We start from the raw sequence: 19,565 nt of genomic DNA on the forward strand, positions 1-19,565 counted from the left end.
CAATGTATAATTTTCCGCTTCCGGGGTCCCATGGGTCGGAAGTAGATGGGCGGGACTTCGCCTCTCTATACGTCTAAATGCGCGTTCCCGTGTATTTCACGACGGGGGTGCATCATTTGACACAACACGGGCACACCGTTCTGGTCCGATCCACCACTCGCACTTTATCGTTATTGTAGTCCACAGGGAACCCGAAATGTTCCCACACAGCTGATTTAAATTAAGCAGGTGGGTTCTAGCTCCTTTGTGTTATCCATAGGTGTTATCTGAACTCGCAATACTAACTTCTTCTTCTTCTTCTTGTATTTTATTCGTTTTGTTGCGTTTTCTTCTTCATTTGTTGTTTATGGGCGGCTGGCAAACAGCTTTTAGGTGCAATACCGCCCCCTGGATTATATATAGTGTAGTGGATACTGCCCTGAATGACAGACTTTTTTCCCACTCGTAAAAAAAAGGGCGTATTCGTCGTGTGACTGCATGCCCCGAACCGTGACGTCCGAAGCGTGACGGTACGGGACGAATACGGATACCGTTACAACCCTATTTGTTATTGAATATTCTGTTAGTTCATGATATATTATCACTAGTTCAAGTTATACCTCTGCTAATTTATTATAGTAAAAAGCCTGTCAACCTGTAACTCTTAGACCTTTACAGTTCAATATAAAGGTGAACATCTTTATCAAAACACTGATTTTCTGTACACAGAAAGAAACAGTGATTCTGTTTGGTTTTTACCCCGCTCCTTATTACAGAACATAAGCCCCACATACTGTGTGTCTAATTCTGTGTACTCTGGCAGTGGAAAGTGTTATGAAACCTCCTCCTTGTAATCAGCCGTTTGTCCTCTTTGACCTCCATAGAACAACTGTGTGTGTTTGTGTGTGGAAAGAGACATTTTTAGTTTTCATTCGTCTGTCTACTTTGTGTGTGTGTGTGTGTGTGTGTGTGTGTGTGTGTGTGTGTGTGTGTGTGTGTGTGTGTGTGTGTGTGTGTGTGTGTGTGTGTGTGTGTGTGTGTGTGTGTGTGTGTGTGTGTGTGTGTGTGTGTGTGTGCGCTCTTGAGAATATGTGTGCCTTTATGATACTTTTAAAAGGAACAATGCAGGTTAACTGTGATAAGGACATACAGAAAGAACAGAATATTTGTTGTTGTATTAAATCCAAAGGAATACTGTTGCCGAGCTGCTTTATACCGTATGTCTGCCACCAACTGTCTGATAAAATGATGTAAACAAATATGGTAATGCTAGACTAAATTACTCTGAAAACTATTTAGGTATGAGTACACAGATGGAATACAGTATGCGAGTCACCTCTGCAGCCACTCAGACTCAATCACACTTTAGACAAACCACTGCTCGCTCCTGTATGGTTATTTTCTGTCTTCCTCCATGTTAACTAGGTAGACTCTCCACATTCATGGATTAAATTATGAGAAAAAGTGTTAGTCCCAATGCAGCATAGCTGTCAGGGATGCTGTGTGAAAAACATCAAAGCCACTGCAGCCCCATTTTCTTTTTACACCTCATCAATTCTGCTCCAAATTCTTTTTTTACTCTCTTCTCTCGCTCTGCTTTTTAACTTGCGGTCTACTTAGTGTCTGTGACAAAGATTACTAGACTTGAATTTGATCTCACTGCGCTCACAGTAAAAGTATTATGATCTGCACAATGGTCTAATAGCCAAGTTACGACAAACACTATGCAATCACTACTATACCATAGTACTGTGTACTTTAACATGAATACAAACGGCTACATTAAGAGGAATGTTAACCAACAGGGGTTTAAATAACAAAGCGTTGTTCTTCTAAAAATATATTATCCCACGTTTGCTGATTTATTTCCTATATGTAGCAAACCAAATCAAGATTAAGCTGAAACCTTCTATGTGTGCATCTATTTTTCCTGCCCATCTGGGATGTATGTGTGTGTGAAAGTTTGTAGGTGTGGAAGTCGTAACACCACAACCTAACAGCATATTTCTACAAAGCTTGCATTGTAAACAGAAATCGGCACAAAGGAAACCCTCACAGTAACATATTGCTTGTTTTACATTGCATCTAATTAACTTTCAAGCAGTTAAAGCAGAAGTTGAATAAGATCCTTACGGTATGCGTGTAATATGACTGCATTACACTTTGATACTGTGTTACTGATGAATCGTCAGCACTTGTTTGTTATTTGTTAATCCTGTTAAAGGATGGAGGTGTAAATTCATCTGCCCCACCATGACCAAGCCATAACATATTTTCCTAACTAGTAATCCTATTGACTTGAATTCTTATGTGGATAATATAATAATAATAATAACAATACAGATTTTTGCTACTTAATGAAATTCATGACGAGGTATCTAAACAGTTACTTGACTTGTAATGTATTGCTGATAGCCCCTAGGAGAATTATCCTGATATTAGTTTATTAAATAGTCTCTTTCCTGTAGTACCACCACGGGGCAAACATGTCCACTTTTACAAAAGAAATGTCAAACCTAGAGGAGAGATAGTTTGAAATCTGCTAAGCTTGTTCATGCATAAAAGATACAATGTTGCCATTCTTATGATTCGCCTTGTGTTTCCCTCAGGTCAAATTGTCAACTTGGTACATGACTAAATCTATTTCCCGTACATTTCCTCTTTATTTGCCCAGACAAAGGGTGTCTTTTGCGATCTCACACAATGCTATTTAGCTTCACAGGTCAAACTCTCAACTACACAAGAGACCATATATAAAAAACAAACCATAATGACATGACATGTACTGATTACATTCTTGCTCCCCAGAAAATACATTCTTATATTTGGACTTTTCCCTTGTGGGTTGGGGTTAGGGGTTGAATTACCTCCAGGCTAAAATATCAAAACTGAACTAAATAAATCTTTGAAGCCAAGTTCCCCTTTCTTGGCCTTTAACCTGTTAAGCCTGTGAGCAACATCTTTCAAGAAACAGCGTCTGAGGGCTTCTTAAGATTTCACAAACTATGAATGTGTCATACCCACTTAACGGGAAGAAACTCAGCTACCTGACGATATGAACAATTTTTACCCGAACAAAACACAACTCTAACACCAAGCTTCTGAATTAGCACTAAGTGAAAGAGTGCTAACGCACTTAGCACATAACTCACGGTAGAAATATTGTATATTTCATCGGATCTGCACAAACAAGATATCATGAAAACTGAGATTCCACAGATTCAGGGCAGCGAAGGCAAGCAAAGACAACACACAACTTAGCTTTACAGGGCCAAAACGGCAAATATGCCTTACCTTTGGTGTTTTCTGATCAAAAGTTTTGTTTAATGGCATTAAAACGCATATAAACGCTGTTGAAGGTTAATCCAATGTCTCTGTGTCTCTTTGAAATGATTACTGATAATCCATCATAACATTTATGTCAATAAGAGTAGTTTTCATATATAGCTGCTATGAGAGTGTATAAGAGCTTCTGGTTTTAGGCATTCTGGCTACGCATCACTCATTCACCAATGGTCATGTTTAGGTGGATTCAGGGACCTCCCCTCGGTTCTATTGGGTCTAACGGTTCAAAAGAGGTGTCAATCATCAAAATCAACCCATGGGTTCCAGAGATATGGCAAATCCACCCAAATGACCCCAGAAGTGGGTTATTTTTTTCTAAAACTCTCTAAAAGGTTGAATGTCACTTGTTTTACATCAATCTTGATTCAGGGTACTTATTGTATGTTATAGTTTGGATTCCTAAAGCTTGTAGTCTGCTATCCCATCATTCAAGGGTGGTTTTCACTATAAGTAATGGGTTTCTTTTGGACGGAAACTAATTTATATTTTTTTACTATGTTCAATCTGAATTTACTTTAAAATAAAAAAATCTATAATGATTCTGACTTTTCTACATCCAACTCAGGTTTATCATTGTGTATTGAGTAAAAATATTATTTATTCACCCCTTTTCAGAAATTAAGATATAGTCATTTGTTCTGGGACCTGAAAAAACAAGCTTGGGGCTTAACAGGTTTAACCGATACTGTGAAGATCACGCTGTCTGTATGCTCAAAGTATCAGAGAATCGGCCTATTGTGTTTTCCCTCTGCTCCTATTAGCTCTGGTTACAGTTATACCGGTTTCCATGCAGAGCTTCTGGGATTGTTTTCCTAACACTGAATCCTCACTGTTTAAGAAACCCACACGACCAGAACCAGGAAGTAACGAAGCTCAATAATGAGACAGTTAGTCTATAGCCTGAGTGTGTTTTTGCACCATTGTGTGTGTGTTTGTGTTTCTATGCTTACTCACAACAAGCTCTCTAAGTAGCCTGAAGCTACCTCTTTGTTCTCAAGCACGGTTAACCATGGCATGTATAATTTAACTCTGTACTTATGTTTAAGGAACTATAGCAATTGTTTTTTTGTGAATATTTTAAACAGAACTTCTCCTTCCCTTGAGATGAGGTTGCCATTTTACCAGGGACCAACCCAACCTTAGACACACCCTCCCAATATCACATCCCTCTTTTCCCCCCTGCCTCCACACCCTCTCGCAGGTGCTTTCACTTTGCAGGGACACCTGAACAGAGAAGGAGGATCTTTACTGACAGCTTTGTTGGAAAATCCGTGGACTCAGTATTTCAGTTTAGTTCTGTCATCACACGGAGAGCCAGCATGTCGATGGGCCAGGAGATCGTGGGCATTGCCGTTGGAGTCATTGGTTTTATCTTAGCAATAGTGACATGCGTTCTGCCAATGTGGAGGGTGACGACTTTCATCGGTGCCAGCATCATCACCACTCAGACCGTCACGGAGGGCCTGTGGATGAGCTGTGTGACCCAGAGCACGGGTCAGATGCAGTGCAAGATGTACGACTCCATGCTGGCCCTGGCTCAGGAGGTGCAGGCCTCTCGGGCCATGATGATCATCGCCATCATACTCGGGATTCTCGGGATCTTGATCTCCGTCATCGGAGCCAACTGCACCAACTACGTCGAAGACGAGGGAGCCAAGGCCAAAGTGATGATCATCGCTGGAATCTTCTTTGTCCTGGGTGGCCTTCTGGTCCTCATCCCCGTCTCCTGGTCAGCCAGGGTCGTCACCCGTGATTTCTACAACCTGAGCAGCTCACAGAAGAGGGAGATTGGGGCCTCGCTCTACATCGGCTGGGGCGCGGCCGCCTTGCTCCTGATTGGCGGGGCATTGCTTTGCAGCACCTGCCCACCTAGAGAGAATAAGTACAAGCCAATGGGGTACTCCGCCCCGTATGACAGGAAAGACTGTTTGAAAAAAAGTACCTGACAGATAGATGTGGAAAGTAGGATAATTTTTTGTTGCACATGAGTGATGAGAGATTTGAAGACCAGTGTTTGTGTGTTTGTATCAGCCTTTTAGGGATCAGCAGTTGTCGCCTCTTGAGATTTAGGTATGGAGGGGAGTGATGTCTCCAAATAAGATAAAAGTTGCACACAAAAATGTGAAATGTGTCTAAAGGCATGCATGGAATTGAACATATATGCAGAATAAAAGTGCCATTGATTAATAAATAATGCTTGAAATGTTACTTTGGGTGAAGTTCACCATTTTATTTTTAAAGAAAATCCCAATTTTCAGCTGGTTTATTATGAAATTGTGTAGCAAATTGTTTTAAAATGTTGCACCTGTCAAAACAATGTCAATATGAAGTGTCATTATGAGTCTAATTTAGTAACAAAAAATGAACCTATGTGCAGTAAGATAACAATATGACTCGCCTTAAAGTCTAACGGCATATACTGTATATCTTTTGCTTATTAAAATAAATGTTTGTAACTATTTAAAAAATCTTTTCTGACCCAAAAATATAAATTCAAATGTTCTCAATTAGAAATAAGTTCTCACTTGGACTACTAAAATGGATTAAAAATGATATGAGGAGCAGTATTTGTTTCTGTACAGTATTCTCATCCACGTGTTCCCCAGAATTAAATGGTCAAAGAATAAAGGGTTTACAGATCTTCAGATTTCTGTACTTATTCTTGAAGATTCAACACTAACCATTCACATCATGAAAACATGTTTGGTCATGAAAAAAGGAGATACACACAATGACGTACTTCCACACAGGCAGTCAAGCTGTTTTATTATTTTTTGTTGGCACATTCGTGTTCACACAAAATACTTTTTTCCATGTTCCAGCATGTTTTCTTCAGGTGCAACAACAACTCTGGGCGGTGTTGCAAGTGCACATAGCACACCCTTTCAGGCGCCTCTCAGCTTGCGTCTTTGAACAGATCACAGATCCGGTTCAAACTAGGACTTGCCTCTGATCCAGAGATTTTGTCGGAGAGCTCCAAAAACTGTTGGCAAGTGGGCTAAAGTCAAACATTCATGGTCTCGTGGGGATAAACCTTTTAGATTTCTTTGACCACTCATCCTCTCCTTAAGCCCCACTCTCAGTAGGAACAATTAGGCGGGGGTTATAGTCAACCCAACACTTTTCTATCCTGGAGTGTAATGATGTTGAATTTTAGGCTTCAACCTGTGCTGTTTCATTGATGCATTCAAAGTAGCCATTATATGTATTCTTCATGGGAAGCATAACCCTGATTAATACATGAAATTATTTCCTTTCCTCACTATTGCTTTCCCGCTCATCTAAAAGGTTTTCTTCAGCCAAGGCTATATATGAATGGCCCTGCACATATGAGTGAGCCCATTAACTTTGTATTCCTTGCATTTGTTTGATGTGCTTCTCACGCAGTCTTTGCAGAGACTAGCCTTCAATCTGACTTCAATCCCCGCTGTACTTCAAGCTTCCTCTTAGCTCCCTCTTGATCCTCCTTCTCACGGTAGCATTGCCCTTTTCTACCCAAACAACCTCCTAATGAGGCCAAACCACTGCTTTCATACAAGACATGCATGTCACACCCAATCAGTTCACAGGGCGGTGTTGCCGGCCCTTGTTGCTTTGGTTCAAAATCCATCTCCTGCTGTCAATGTTTTACACATTTCACCCTCTTTCTCCCGCCTCTTGCTGCCTTGGTTTCCACCTCTAAAAAGTGGGACAACGCCAGAGGTCACAGGAAGAGGTGGCGCATTATAGGATAGACACCGTGACATGGTTTAAAGAACCCTCTGCCCTGCTCCAACCTTTGTCTTTTAGTATTCTCTCTACGGTGTATTCCAGCGTCTGCTCCCCCTGGTTCGGGTGCAGCAGATGTTACAGAGTTAAGCTATAATCGTTCTGCTTTAGCTGTAGGCGACAGCTGTGCTTATATATTCTAAACCAGCAGAGTCTATTCCACTCTACCATCCCTCTATCTTCTGGATGAGTGATAGCTATTGGACTGATCTTTATATCACTGCAAAAACTCACTTTCTGCTCCAATACACTCCAGACTTTCACAATGCTCATCTGCATCGATCTCTTTCTGTTGGCTTGAGTCACTTTCTTTTTTTCTCCATTCTACGTATTCTTTTTCCATCACTTCTTTTATTCAACACCATCAATATGACTTCATGCATAGTCTCTCTGAGTAGTTGTCTTCCCATATTTCAGTATTTTGCCTCTGCGTCTCATCTCTATCCGGACTCCTGTCTCCTATTCCTAATTAGCCTGTCCATAATGCATAATGCCACTCGGTAGACAGGCTTTGTGCCTCTCTGGTATCTTTGTAGATGAAGGAGAATGGACTGGTTTATCCCAGATACAACGGTGACACAGTAAATGAACAAAGTACAATTCACTTTATTCAATAGGGCCAGCACTGCAGCTGAGACTGATGGAGTGTTTGCAAGTTGAGACTGAGAGACTCAAAATGTTGCAGAACATTTTTGGGTTCAGCCTGTTCTATAAACAGAGTGCATTTAATATTTACGATGGTGACGCTCTTACACTGAGTACTTAGCAATTACCATTATGGTAGAATAGCCCTTATTTAAGCATCACCAGCTGTACAAGTAAGCAAAGGTGAAACTATTTGAGTGGGTTTAAGGTAATAAGCTCACGTGGGTCATCAGAAACATCAACATCACGGTTTATCATTCAAATCATTTTTCTGGGATAAATGCCACAAAATGACCTCTCCTCCAATAAGGAGCCTCTGTTTGTATATCCCTTATATCACTGTAAACTGAATATCTGTGGATTTGGAGTGCTGATCAGATAAACAAGACTGTTGAAGATATATTTCCTTGGACTTTTGCTATTTTTCTTATTCTTGCTGTCTTATTAAATTACAGTGCTTGGCATCCTGTCAATACAAGGTTCAGTTATGGTTTGCAGTGTTGATAAGACATACAAACATAAACTTTACATTTCTTTTTACATCTGTTGCTGCATTTTGATACAGCATGGTGTGTTCATGCTTTAAAACTACAATTTAAAAAAGCTGTGTCTCATTTACAACCTTATTTTACCTTGTTGAATCTTGGTTACAATGGCAGCTGTAGTAGGAAGCTCTTGTTCATAAACTGAAACTTCATTAAGTTGAGTTTTGTTGAAATTTTTGAAAAAAACTGCAATGAGACATTACTTCATCTAGGAAAGGTCATGCATCTGTGAAAGTTGTTGTTATTGGTGCATATATGTGCATCGTCAAAGCTTGTGTTAATCAAATGATGTGGTAAAATATTTAAACATGTGCTATTGACTTGTGATTTGAGACAGCTGAAATGGAAAGAAACAATGATGACCACAAGGATAAGTCACGTTATTCATGTGTATGAGATCACATGTTCAAGTTATGGACAAGGACCTTATCTCCTTGTCTCTTTAAAGAAGATCAATTTCATTTTTCTAAGACAGTAAACATATTGCACATGTTCAAAAATCTGAATAAAATGTATTTGTTCCATTTTCCAAAAATGCATATTAGCCCCTGAAAACTCAAATTCAAATCTTCTATATTTCCCAATAACATTCATCAGTACTGTGAAAAAAAACAGTTTTTATCAGGTTTGATTGACAGGTTGTCAACATAAGCAAACAACACTTTAAACCTAGCGTGGAAACAGAACAAAAACTCATAAAGTAATCTGTCATGAAATAACACGACAGAAAATAGTGCGTTCATGTAGGATTTACTAAAGTAAGCTGATTGAGAAAATAGGTTTTCAGGGCCTTAACATTGATATCATGTAATACAAATCTTTATCGAAGTGGTCGCATTATGTGCTGGGGTGTGTGTGCTTGTGAGCACTCACACACATTTTGTGTGCACGCATATGCTAGTGCTTTGGATATCAGTGGCTCATTTGGAAATAAACTGATGCTCACAGTCAGATAAGAGGCTTATTGTGTAGTGAGACCATTTCCTAATTAAAAGCGAATATTAATAATCTCTAGAGAACATGTTTCACTAATACAACGTAACTGGAGCGTTTACTCCAACATTCATGACGCCCCCGTCATCCGATGATAATATCCCCATCAGGCTATAAAAACAACCGCATGCAAACGTAAAGCTGCTAATCCACCCATACAACACAAGTGAATTTTTTATGTTTTCGAAGAATGATGGTATTACAATTGGCTAATTGCAAGAGAAGCAACCTGCAACACAAATGTGTCCCCCAAAATGTATCGATTTAATAGTTTTGTTTCCATCTTGAGGTAAAGCATTCAATTAGAAATGTCTTAGTGGGAGTCAGCACGATGCTTCAAACTGCTTGTACAAAGCAGGATTTATAAACAAGAAGCTGTCAGGATGATAAAATATGCCTAAAGAAAAGTAAGGTGGGCCCAAATGGGCCGAAACTCACAAACACACACGCAAACATGTTCAACACACACACCTTGGGGAAGCGATGAGACAGCTCTGGTTTTGAATTGAAGCTGCCCATCTTTGGTTAGCCCATAAAACTCCTCTCAGAATCACAGGTCTGAACCATTAAATTCCCTTTGATAAACGGAATATATGACAGCCTCCCCCCTCCCTTCTGTCTCCCCCCTCCATCCTCTCTCTCCCGGGGACATGGCTGTGGACGGCCCGTCCCCTTTGATGTGAGGAGAGCGAGGGCTTAACTCGCTCTGGCCTGGATGACTGACTCCTATTCCAGGAGGTATTACTATGCTAACTCTTTAAGGTAAACCTGTGCTCAGTCATCCCTGGACCACAGGGGACTCGTGGGTTAACACGGACGGATTGTGGTATGAAGCGGAAATGTGGATGTATGGCCTATGATGGAGGTGTAAATCAGGGAAATACAATTAGGCTCAACGGAGTTTGGGTGTGCTTATAGTTTTAGTATGTTTTCCTCACATTTAATCCAATGTGTCCTCCTTTGCTGAAGCCTCCTTGGTGTCATTAAAACTCCAAACTAGCGTCCAACAACTAGCAGCAATAGGATTGAAGAAGTGGATTACATGCTATTACCCTCTTTATGGTACATCTCAGAAGGATGAAGGAGGAACTAAGTCCCTCCTTCTCTGACTCGACCATTTTAAGAACACTTTATTAACAGCCTGTCCTACTTCTCCTTCTCACCATGGAAACATATGTAATCTATTTAGCACACACATGACATACGCATGGGACATAGCTGGTTATCACACCAGTTGATCCAGACAGAAGAATATGGCGTCTTTAGGTTCAGTCTCAACTCCCACACGTTGCACAACAAGCAGCACACATGCACATATGACTACATGAAAAACCTCTTTTGTAAATGTGTCTGGGGAAATGCTTGTGAAATGACATTTGGAGAAGATGTAGCTTGTCTCGATCTGTTGCCGAACGGAGCGTGTAAGGTCCCCAAGACTAGCAGCAGAGACAGATGGGAAGAGACGGTAGGTAGAGGAGGCAGAGGGAAATGCAGACCAAAACATCCTGAGATATGACGGGAACCCTGACACTCTGTATTAGTGTCATATTCATAACGGTTTAAATGTGTGGTTTTTTTACACTCATGATAGGATACAGGACTGTTTCATTTGTTTTAAATCAGACACAACAACAACAAATAAGTCGTTTTTGGACATAAAAATGCTTTACTTTTAAATCAATTTTTTGTTTAGCCCTTTTGGCCTCAGGTAATAACTTAACATGTAAATAAATTAACCGGGGCTTTGAAGCACTACTGCATTTCCTCTCAGTTGTCCAATTAATTAGTTTTTCCAAGTTCCGAGTCAATGAATGTGAGAGTAGCTGATTCTGCTCAATACAAACCTAATACTTTCCAGCATGTGCTCAGATCAATGGCCGCTGACGGATTGGGTTAGGGCAAAACACCCACTTTAACAATCTGGCAATCAAATATGTTCACGTATCAGTGATCCTCCCTTCAGCGTGGATTCGTCGTTAGTCAGGGTGAAGGTAAAGCACAACCTGTCTTTGAAATATAGACAAATATACTCATCCTGTTTGCCCTACATCTTGAATGGTGCAGCACAAATCTGCTCCGGGGATGGATAATTTTCTAAGAGTCGCCTGAAATGCTGTTAGTCACATGTATTCAGGGAGAGAGAGAGAAAAAGGCAAAAGAAGGGTATGACAGATTGATGGATAAGTAGATCAAGTAAAGAGATGTTTGTTGTGTTTAAAAGGTTGTCTGATTCATCCTCGGTGTAATGCTTATGGTGGAATTTGGTCTAGTTTATTAACAGATGTTAACTGCCTCAAGGCCTGCTGTAAAATGCAGGTGTTAAAAGTCTAGAGGAAGCTATCATTGGCTAAACATGGTGTATTACATTTGGTGGGGTTGCATACCAGTGTCGCTATTACTGACTGATTGCAACGGCATTGATCTGCCTGGCTTAGAAACTGACCTGAACTGAAAATGTTTGGCATCATCGTGTCCTCCATCATGGCTGCGCCCTATATACTCTCGTCATTTGACAGTGTTAGGCCGTTTGCCTTCACCTCGGCCCCCAACCTTCTTTTACAAACCTCTCTCTCAACTTTCCACTATGTCACTCTCGCTGCAATCACTCTTCCCCAACAACCAACCTTTCACCTCACCCTCATCAGGAGCTTCTGTGGTTCACTTCCTGCTCCACTCTTTCTCTTCTCACACCTCTTATGTTTGTTTTTCTACATTCAACCATCTGCATCCCTATCATCACTTCCTCCCCACACATGTTGTGCCTTCTCCATGGGACCTTTCTGCACTTTCCCTTCAACTCTGTTTTTCTTAACTTCCTCGCCCTCACCACTCGCTGTTTCTTTTTTTAACCTCCTAACTCATGCTCCCTCCCCCCTCCGTCCCCCATTCCCTCCCAGGGTGATTAAGTGATGGTTGGGCTGGCACAGCTGGTGTTGGGCAGGCAGCCCATCTTCATGACAGCTGTGCTGCAGTGTAGCCAGATCCTCATTGGGGCAGTAGCACTGTAGTAATCGTAACAACATCGCTGGTCATACAGGCTTTTTTGGGGTTGACTGTCTTATTGGCAGGCATCTGCGGTGTTGTAATTATTACTTAGATCATTATATTACTCAATAACGGGTGTAAGCAAAGGTGACATTTTTTTTTCATGTTTTTGTTCCAGCAAACCCCTCTCGTCTTTCATCACATTTTCTCTATTTCACACATCCTCGCAGTGTCACACCTTTAGCTTCACACTGCTTCTGCATTAACACCTTCCATTAGTTTGCACCTGCATCACCACGACATCATCCTGTGTATGATGTATGAGCCAGTCAATGCACATCTGGAAAGAAACTCAAAAGTCGATGGAGCGTCCTGGTTCAAAGGCAGGTCACATACATCGGGGTGGATGCACTGACTTATGAGTGAGCAGAAACATCTGAGGTAAGCAACTTTCTCCAGGCAGTAATTGAATTGTGCCAAGGTGATGGTGCTCCAACTCAGTTATGAGCTTGGTGAGCTGCGCTAAACTCACTATTAGTCACAAGCTGTTGTCTGCTCGGTGGGAGATTTTTTTTCACTTGTGCATCATCAGTTTTAGGTCATGCTGACAGCTTAAGAAGATGAGTGCCATATTGGTTAAAGATGGAGAGGGAGTTTGGAGGGTGCACAGTGGATGTCTTCACCCGGCCTCGCTCTCAGCCGCTGTTATATTCACTTCCACTGCGATCAACCCCACGTTGGTCTGTGCGTTGTAGTAATCATCCTCTAACAGACCCTAACCCTCAACATTACCGGTGCCCACACAGATGCTGCAGGGACACGTCTCCCATAAACACCACTTACATGTGGCAGCAGCACGTCCATAAACCAGCTCTATCAACAAAGGCTATACCAGCGTGACACTTTTATTTATAGCTCAATATATTTAATGTTGTCCCTCTCAGCACATAGTGTAGCTCTGGGAGAACGTTCTTATGAAATCAACCTTTGATAATCCCTCCATATTTTAAGGGGCAATGTACTGTACAATTGTTTACATGCCATAAATGAGATGTTTCGTTCCCAGCCACGTTCCACCACTTGAATGATTACCGACATAAAATCATGGTTCGCAACATAAAAGGAAAACTCACTATGGATTATTACAGCCAATACCCGTCAGCCCATCATGTACAGATCATTCCCATTAACATTATCCTGTATAGGCTACTCCATTTTATGTATTTTATTATCCAGCTACAAAAATAGCACTTCCAGGCATTAATTCAGTAGGGCAAGAAAATAAGGAGTTTAAAACAAAATATGTAAAAGCCCATCCAAAGTATTCTGACTCACTCATTCTGGAGAAGAGCATCAGAGCTGCCTGAAATATAAATGTAATGTCATAAAAGTAGCTGCGGGTTTTGTGCAGCGATGTATGATAATGTTGCTAATTTTCTTAAATATTCGATTGAGAACACATTTATGACTTTTTTTAGCCCTGAAAAAGTTAATTTGTTCAGTTCTGTTCCATAAACCTCCACACCAAATCCAATAAAAGAACGTCATGGGATTCATCTTCATAGTCTCCCCAGCTGAGCATCAGATTGTTATGTAAGATGAAGTGTGACACACACACACGCACACACACACACACACAGTGCTTGTTCACACACACAAATGGCTTCATGTTATAATGAGACTCAGATTGAAGACACAAACAAGCTGTGGCAGCAGACAAACAACACTTTCTCACACGTCCTTCATCTCCTGTTCTCTCACATCACTCCATCTTTACCTCCTGTCGTCACTCTGAAGCATGCATCAAACACGGTCCGCCACAAAGTAGAATCTTCTAATTTCAGCCATTTCATGCGTCATTGTCTTCGTCTGGTGTGCCGATGCACCTATGCGTGGGCTTAGCAATGTGAAGTCATTTTTGGCAGTTTCCCTATTTGTTCTCCGTCTAATTTAGGAATTTTGTCAAGACTTGGATTTAGCATCAGAAAAATGGAACAGGATGAGCTCCGTTTAACGTGTGTGTGTGTGTGTGTGTGTGTGTGTGTGTGTGTGTGTGTGTGTGTGTGTGTGTGTGTGCGTGCGTGCGTGCGTGCGTGCGTGCGTGCGTGCGTGCGTGCGTGCGTGCGTGCGTGCGTGCGTGCGTGCGTGCGTGCGTGGTAAAGGAGTCTGCCTGTACAACCCTAGATCCCTAAATAAGCACAGATGAAAAAGAGAAGATGTGTCACCTGGAAATAAAATAAAACAAGACAACACACTTGGTTAATTTTTTTCCAATTGTTAGAGACTGTTTGCTATATATTTTTCCAAAGACAATTTTGTTTTCTTTGCTCCAATGAGTTTGATAGATAGACGTTTTTATTTTATTCAATTGCATTCATTTTTACCTAATAATATACAATTGACAGTTAGGTTCACCTGACCTAACTGAACAGTTTATAAAACAGTCCTGCAATTAATTCTGCCTTCATGAAGGTAAATCTTTATTTGAATTGAAATAGTTTTGTAGGTAAAGTTGAATTGTATTGTGTTGAAACACATACTGTGCAGATGAAAGACGTCTCTCCACTTCCGCCCAATATCTATATATATATATAAAGTGAAGCTAAAGTATCTCTGACACCGAGCTGCCATCTTAAGATGTTGACGTCATTTGGAGCCAGAGTATGCCAGCAGTGACCAGCTGGTTGTGGCGTCAAGGAGCCAGACTAACTAACAAACAGAGAAATCAACATTTGAAAATGTACCAGCTTGATAGGAATGACTTGAAATGACAAAAAACACTTGTTATAAACCTTTGTTTGTTTGGAACATGTGCCACCAGGGGGCCATCACGGTGTTTTTGCCTCATCTTTTAGCAGCTATCTTTTGTGCGTCAGTCTATGGGTTGTACTGAAAGGTGTTACTTTTGTCAATTTTGTCCATCTTTAACACACTAAATATTCCAAATCATTGTGTAACATTTAAAAAGGTAACACTTATTGAAGGATTGCAATAGCTGTAACTATAAACTGGCAACTGATTGTATGGTAACAGATTTTGTCTGGATTATGATGTAACATTTTAAAAAAGCAGTTAAACTACAAATCTGGTGAATGTATCCATAATTTGTTGAGGAGTATATCTCTTTTTAATCAATACAGATGTGGGACAGTTCAGGTATACAGTCTCATATCTTGTGCACTTTTATAAGTGCGTATCATTTTAATAGAGCTCTAACTCTAAGAGAAATCACCAGTCAGAGGCAGATGGGCTCGTTAATGCAGTGATGTAGTTATGTAAGACTGAGGCCGCTCCTGTCTGTCTGTAATGCAGCATAGAGAGAGAGAGAGAGAGAGAGAGACAGAGAGACAGAGAGAGAGAGAGAGAGAGAGAGGAAATGTTTAAAAAAAAGCGTGTCTGTTTTAGCAATCCTGGATGTGCAGACACACTCACACGTGTGTGTGTGTGTGTGTGTGTGTGTGTGTGTGTGTGTGTGTGTGTGTGTGTGTGTGTGTGTGTGTGTGTGTGTGTGTGTGTGTGTGTGTGTGTGTGTGTGTGTGTGTGTGTGTGTGTGTGTGTGTGTGTGAACACAGCAGGACGTGTGGGGATATATGTGGTAAATCAGGAAGAATGTACTTGTTGTCCTGAGTTAGATGAACCCTTCTCCTTCTTTAACCCATCCCCTTCAATTCCCCACATGCTGGGTAACAGCCAGTACAAGGCTCTAAACACTTTACTGCACAGATCTGGAGAGAGAGAGAGAGAGAGAAAGAGAGCAAAGCAAAAAGCCTGAGAGGCCAAGGCAAACAAATAAAGAAGGAAGGTTGTAGGGCAGTTTTAATACAGCAATGCATTTTAGGATAATCAAAATGTTCCCTTTGCAAATTCTTGCAGGGGTGTAGACAAAACAACATATACAATACATGGACAATTTATTTAACTATAAAGTAACTGATGTAAAAACACTGCTCAATGTGAATGGATAATTTGAGGTTGAATGAGTTTGTAAACTGTAGAAAAGGAGGAACAGGAATCAGAGTTTTGAATGCAAAAGAATGATGATAACAGCTCCATGGAGGGAAAGTCCTCTGCAGCCCAAAATGCAATTCCGTCAGTCCAAAATAACACTGCTAGATTCAGAATTCATAACAACATTAGACAAAAGCGTTGCCTTTCACAGAGACCCATGTTTGCGTTCCCTGATGTGACGCCACTTACCGGACAACATCATTTTCATTGCAATCCAGATCACTTCAATAAACATCTGCCACCACAATAGTTAAGACACGGCGAGGGACAAAAACAACTTGTTTATAATAAGCACCGCTTGTTAGGAAATGATAAGCAGTCTCCTGTGTCAAAGTCACACTTTGACGCTGCCAAACAATCTTACCTCCTCCCTAAAATGTTTTGCACTGCTACCTCAAAGCCACACAAGCAACAAAAAAAGGATTTCCGATAGAAAACAGTTACAATTTTAAAGCCACTAGAGCTTCTTGCCAGTAAGCTTACAAATAGGCCACAAAAGTAGACGTTAAGATCAAAAACAGCTGTGCTTTAAAAATAAAAATGCAAGGGGCTATGTTGGTAGGGCCGTATTGTTTTTGTGTAACAACATAAGTTCAATGAAGCCTGAATCGTGTAAAAGATCAGTGAATTTGAAGGCCAACACAGGAGCCAGGAGCCTTTGGCATATGAACGGACAACTGATGCAGTCATTTTGTCTCGAGGACAGTCCCAAGATAATACCCTAGAGTTAAGAATGTAAAAGGTTAAAAGTATCCAACAGGGATATAATCGTTGCATTGCAGATGTTGTTTTTATGGATTGTAAAGTTTACCTTATCCTATTTACTTATATTTCAGTCTCTACAATTTTTTTATATGAAGAAATAAATATGTGTATTTATGTTTGCAGGGCTGTTTGTCAAAAGGAGAAGATGGATATGAAGAGATTATCTAGAATACAACCTGGAATAATTCACTACATTGTACGTTTATGCAAACATGTAACAGAGATAGTGAGTGGCGTGTGTCAGAATAATGTGGACTAGGAGAAGATGAGATAAAAACATGAGGGATGCAGAGTGAGGAAGGGGAGGAGAGAAAGGATGGACTGAGCTATGTGATCTGCCGTGAGGAAAGCAGCCCATACTGCTGAGAGCTGTAGACCCAAACGCCTTATCGAAACCAAAACAGCTATCAATTATTCAACAGGTACAGAGCGAACCAGCTACAGAGGAGAAGACATGGGAGGAGAGAAGATTTGAGGGGAGAGGGGGGATGGAAGAGATAAATCCTGCATGGGAGTTAGAAACAACGGGTTTGAGTTTCTGCTTCTCTTTGTAAATGTGTTCAATAACGTGCTGTGAGGTGTTACTTTTTGACGCACCAGAAACAAATATGGGACTTGGGGCTTTGTGTCAGTTAGTTGATATTAAAAGCTTTAGTTTAAACAACATTTTGAGGAAGTTCACTTCATTGCTTTCTGAACAGGACGGAAATATTTATATTTAATATGTATTATTCAGAACAAGGCTAGCTGTAGACTTTATGGACCAAGGGAAAAATTCAGCATTGCAACACCTCTGCTGCATGATGAGAAATGTAAATAAAACAGCTTGTGCTTTCAGGAGGAGTTGCATCTTGGGTATTTTTCTTGATAAACAAAGCCTGGGTTTAGTCTTGTAGTAGAGAACTTGAGAGGTTATCAATGTGCCTGCACGGAGATTAAAGTGCTCACCCATCTGGCAACCTGCATTATAGCCAGATGGATGAGCTGCGCAAACATGTTACTCCCCATGCAGGCAAACATGTTGACACTTCTATGCATGTAGCAGGGTACTAAAGGTTTTTTTCTAAGCTTTAGAGCTTTTAGGCATATTTTGTTCCTTGGACGGAGGTTAGATGTTTCCCCTCTCTTCAGCTTAGATGCTAAGCTCCCCTACTCTAGCTCTGTGCTTTAAGCAAAGACATGATATTCATGTCCATCTTCTCATTTCACTGACATTTTCTGTTTATATCTTAAATGCCAACCGCTACTGCTGGATTTGTAGAACTCAATGCATCCCACACTTCCCCCAGAAGCCCCAACCTATCATCTTATATACCCCTTTTGTATTATACTATGTTCTACGATGTTATTAAATGCGTACTATATTAGAATGTTATATCTAAGGGAGGCTGTGGCTCAGTGGCTAGTGTGCTGGACTTATCAGGGGATAGCAAGTTTGAGTCCCACTGCAGTCAGCATGTCATTGTGTCCCTGGGAAAGACAATTCACCCCAAATTTGCTCCTGTGGGGATTGTCCACAGTACTGAATGTATGTATTACCTCATTCACACCAACGCAACTCCGGTTCAAGCTCCGTGCTAGAGCTTTTCAGGTTCAGAACCGGTTCTTCGGTTTAGCTCCGGCTCTTTTCACACTGCCCAGAGTCCGACTGGTGCTGCGTCATTGCGTCATAGTTTGTGTCATGACGTAACCGTTTGCTTGCCTGCTTCATAAAGCCAAACCGCGGAAACCCCTCACAGCTCACACCGACAACAACAACAATGGCCGATTGTGCTCCGGCTTCCTCTGTACCTCTTCGGAAGAACAGTTTCCCAGTAGGTAGCTGGTCTCTTCAGTGGACCACTGCTGCTTGATAAGTTTCTCCATCGTTGTGTACAAACTGGATAAAACGCCGGCTTTTTGTTGTTGTTCAGGAGTTGATCGCATGACACCTCACATTTTGTCTTTAATTGCTCTTGTTTAGCTTCTATTTTTATTCGTACTGTCTATATTTATCTATACTTATTTCTGTTGTTGTGCTGTGGCAACAACCCACAATTCCCCTCTAGGGATCAATGAAGGCTTATCTTATTTAAAATCACATTATAAGATCAGACACGCCAGTGTTAACATGAGTTATTGTGGCTGATGCACTTCAGTGCAGCAAACAAGGATGCTGCTGCCAGCGATTGGTTTTTCCAACTGTCTCTCCTCTAAGGGCAGGAAAATACCAAAGTTCCTGTTCCAAACAGGGCGAATCGGATAATCAGCCTCAACACACACACACACACACACACACACACACACACACACACACACACACACACACACACACACACACACACACACACACACACACACACACACACACACACACACACACACACACACACACACACACACACACACACACACACACACACACACACACACACACAATCGCCTCAGCTCTCTCTCTCTGCAAGCCTGCATCAGTGTCTGGTCTGCTTGGTATACTTTATGACTCCTCTAGTCCTTCAGCTCTGACATTTACACTAACGATTCCTGAGGCTC

The 19,565-nt window shown here is 41.1% G+C and overlaps 2 protein-coding genes across 3 annotated transcripts in view; one reads left to right on the top strand and one right to left on the bottom strand.

Annotated features, from left to right (window-relative positions):
- The window catches only part of rtn4rl1a (reticulon 4 receptor-like 1a), an 84,857-nt gene that overhangs the window by 59,219 nt on the left and 6,073 nt on the right, over positions 1 to 19,565 (bottom strand). The window contains exon 1 of one of the 2 annotated variants that reach the window (XM_079649750.1): positions 14,038 to 14,172. The exons of the other annotated variant lie outside the window; for it this stretch is intronic. Within the exon in view, the coding sequence (XP_079505876.1) occupies positions 14,038 to 14,113 (76 nt within the window). The 5' untranslated portion in view covers positions 14,114 to 14,172. Of the gene's footprint in view, positions 1 to 14,037; positions 14,173 to 19,565 lie in introns of those variants that run through there. 2 annotated transcript variants of the gene reach the window in all.
- Positions 4,084 to 5,964, top strand: LOC307019119 (claudin-4-like). Its single transcript, XM_079649759.1, has one exon. It carries the CDS (start codon positions 4,644 to 4,646, stop codon positions 5,268 to 5,270), a length of 627 nt encoding a protein of 208 aa, XP_079505885.1. The 5' UTR covers positions 4,084 to 4,643; the 3' UTR covers positions 5,271 to 5,964.

This window comes from Notothenia rossii (genome assembly GCF_949606895.1).
Source record: "Notothenia rossii genome assembly, chromosome: 9".
NCBI classification, from domain to species: Eukaryota; Metazoa; Chordata; class Actinopteri; order Perciformes; family Nototheniidae; genus Notothenia; species Notothenia rossii.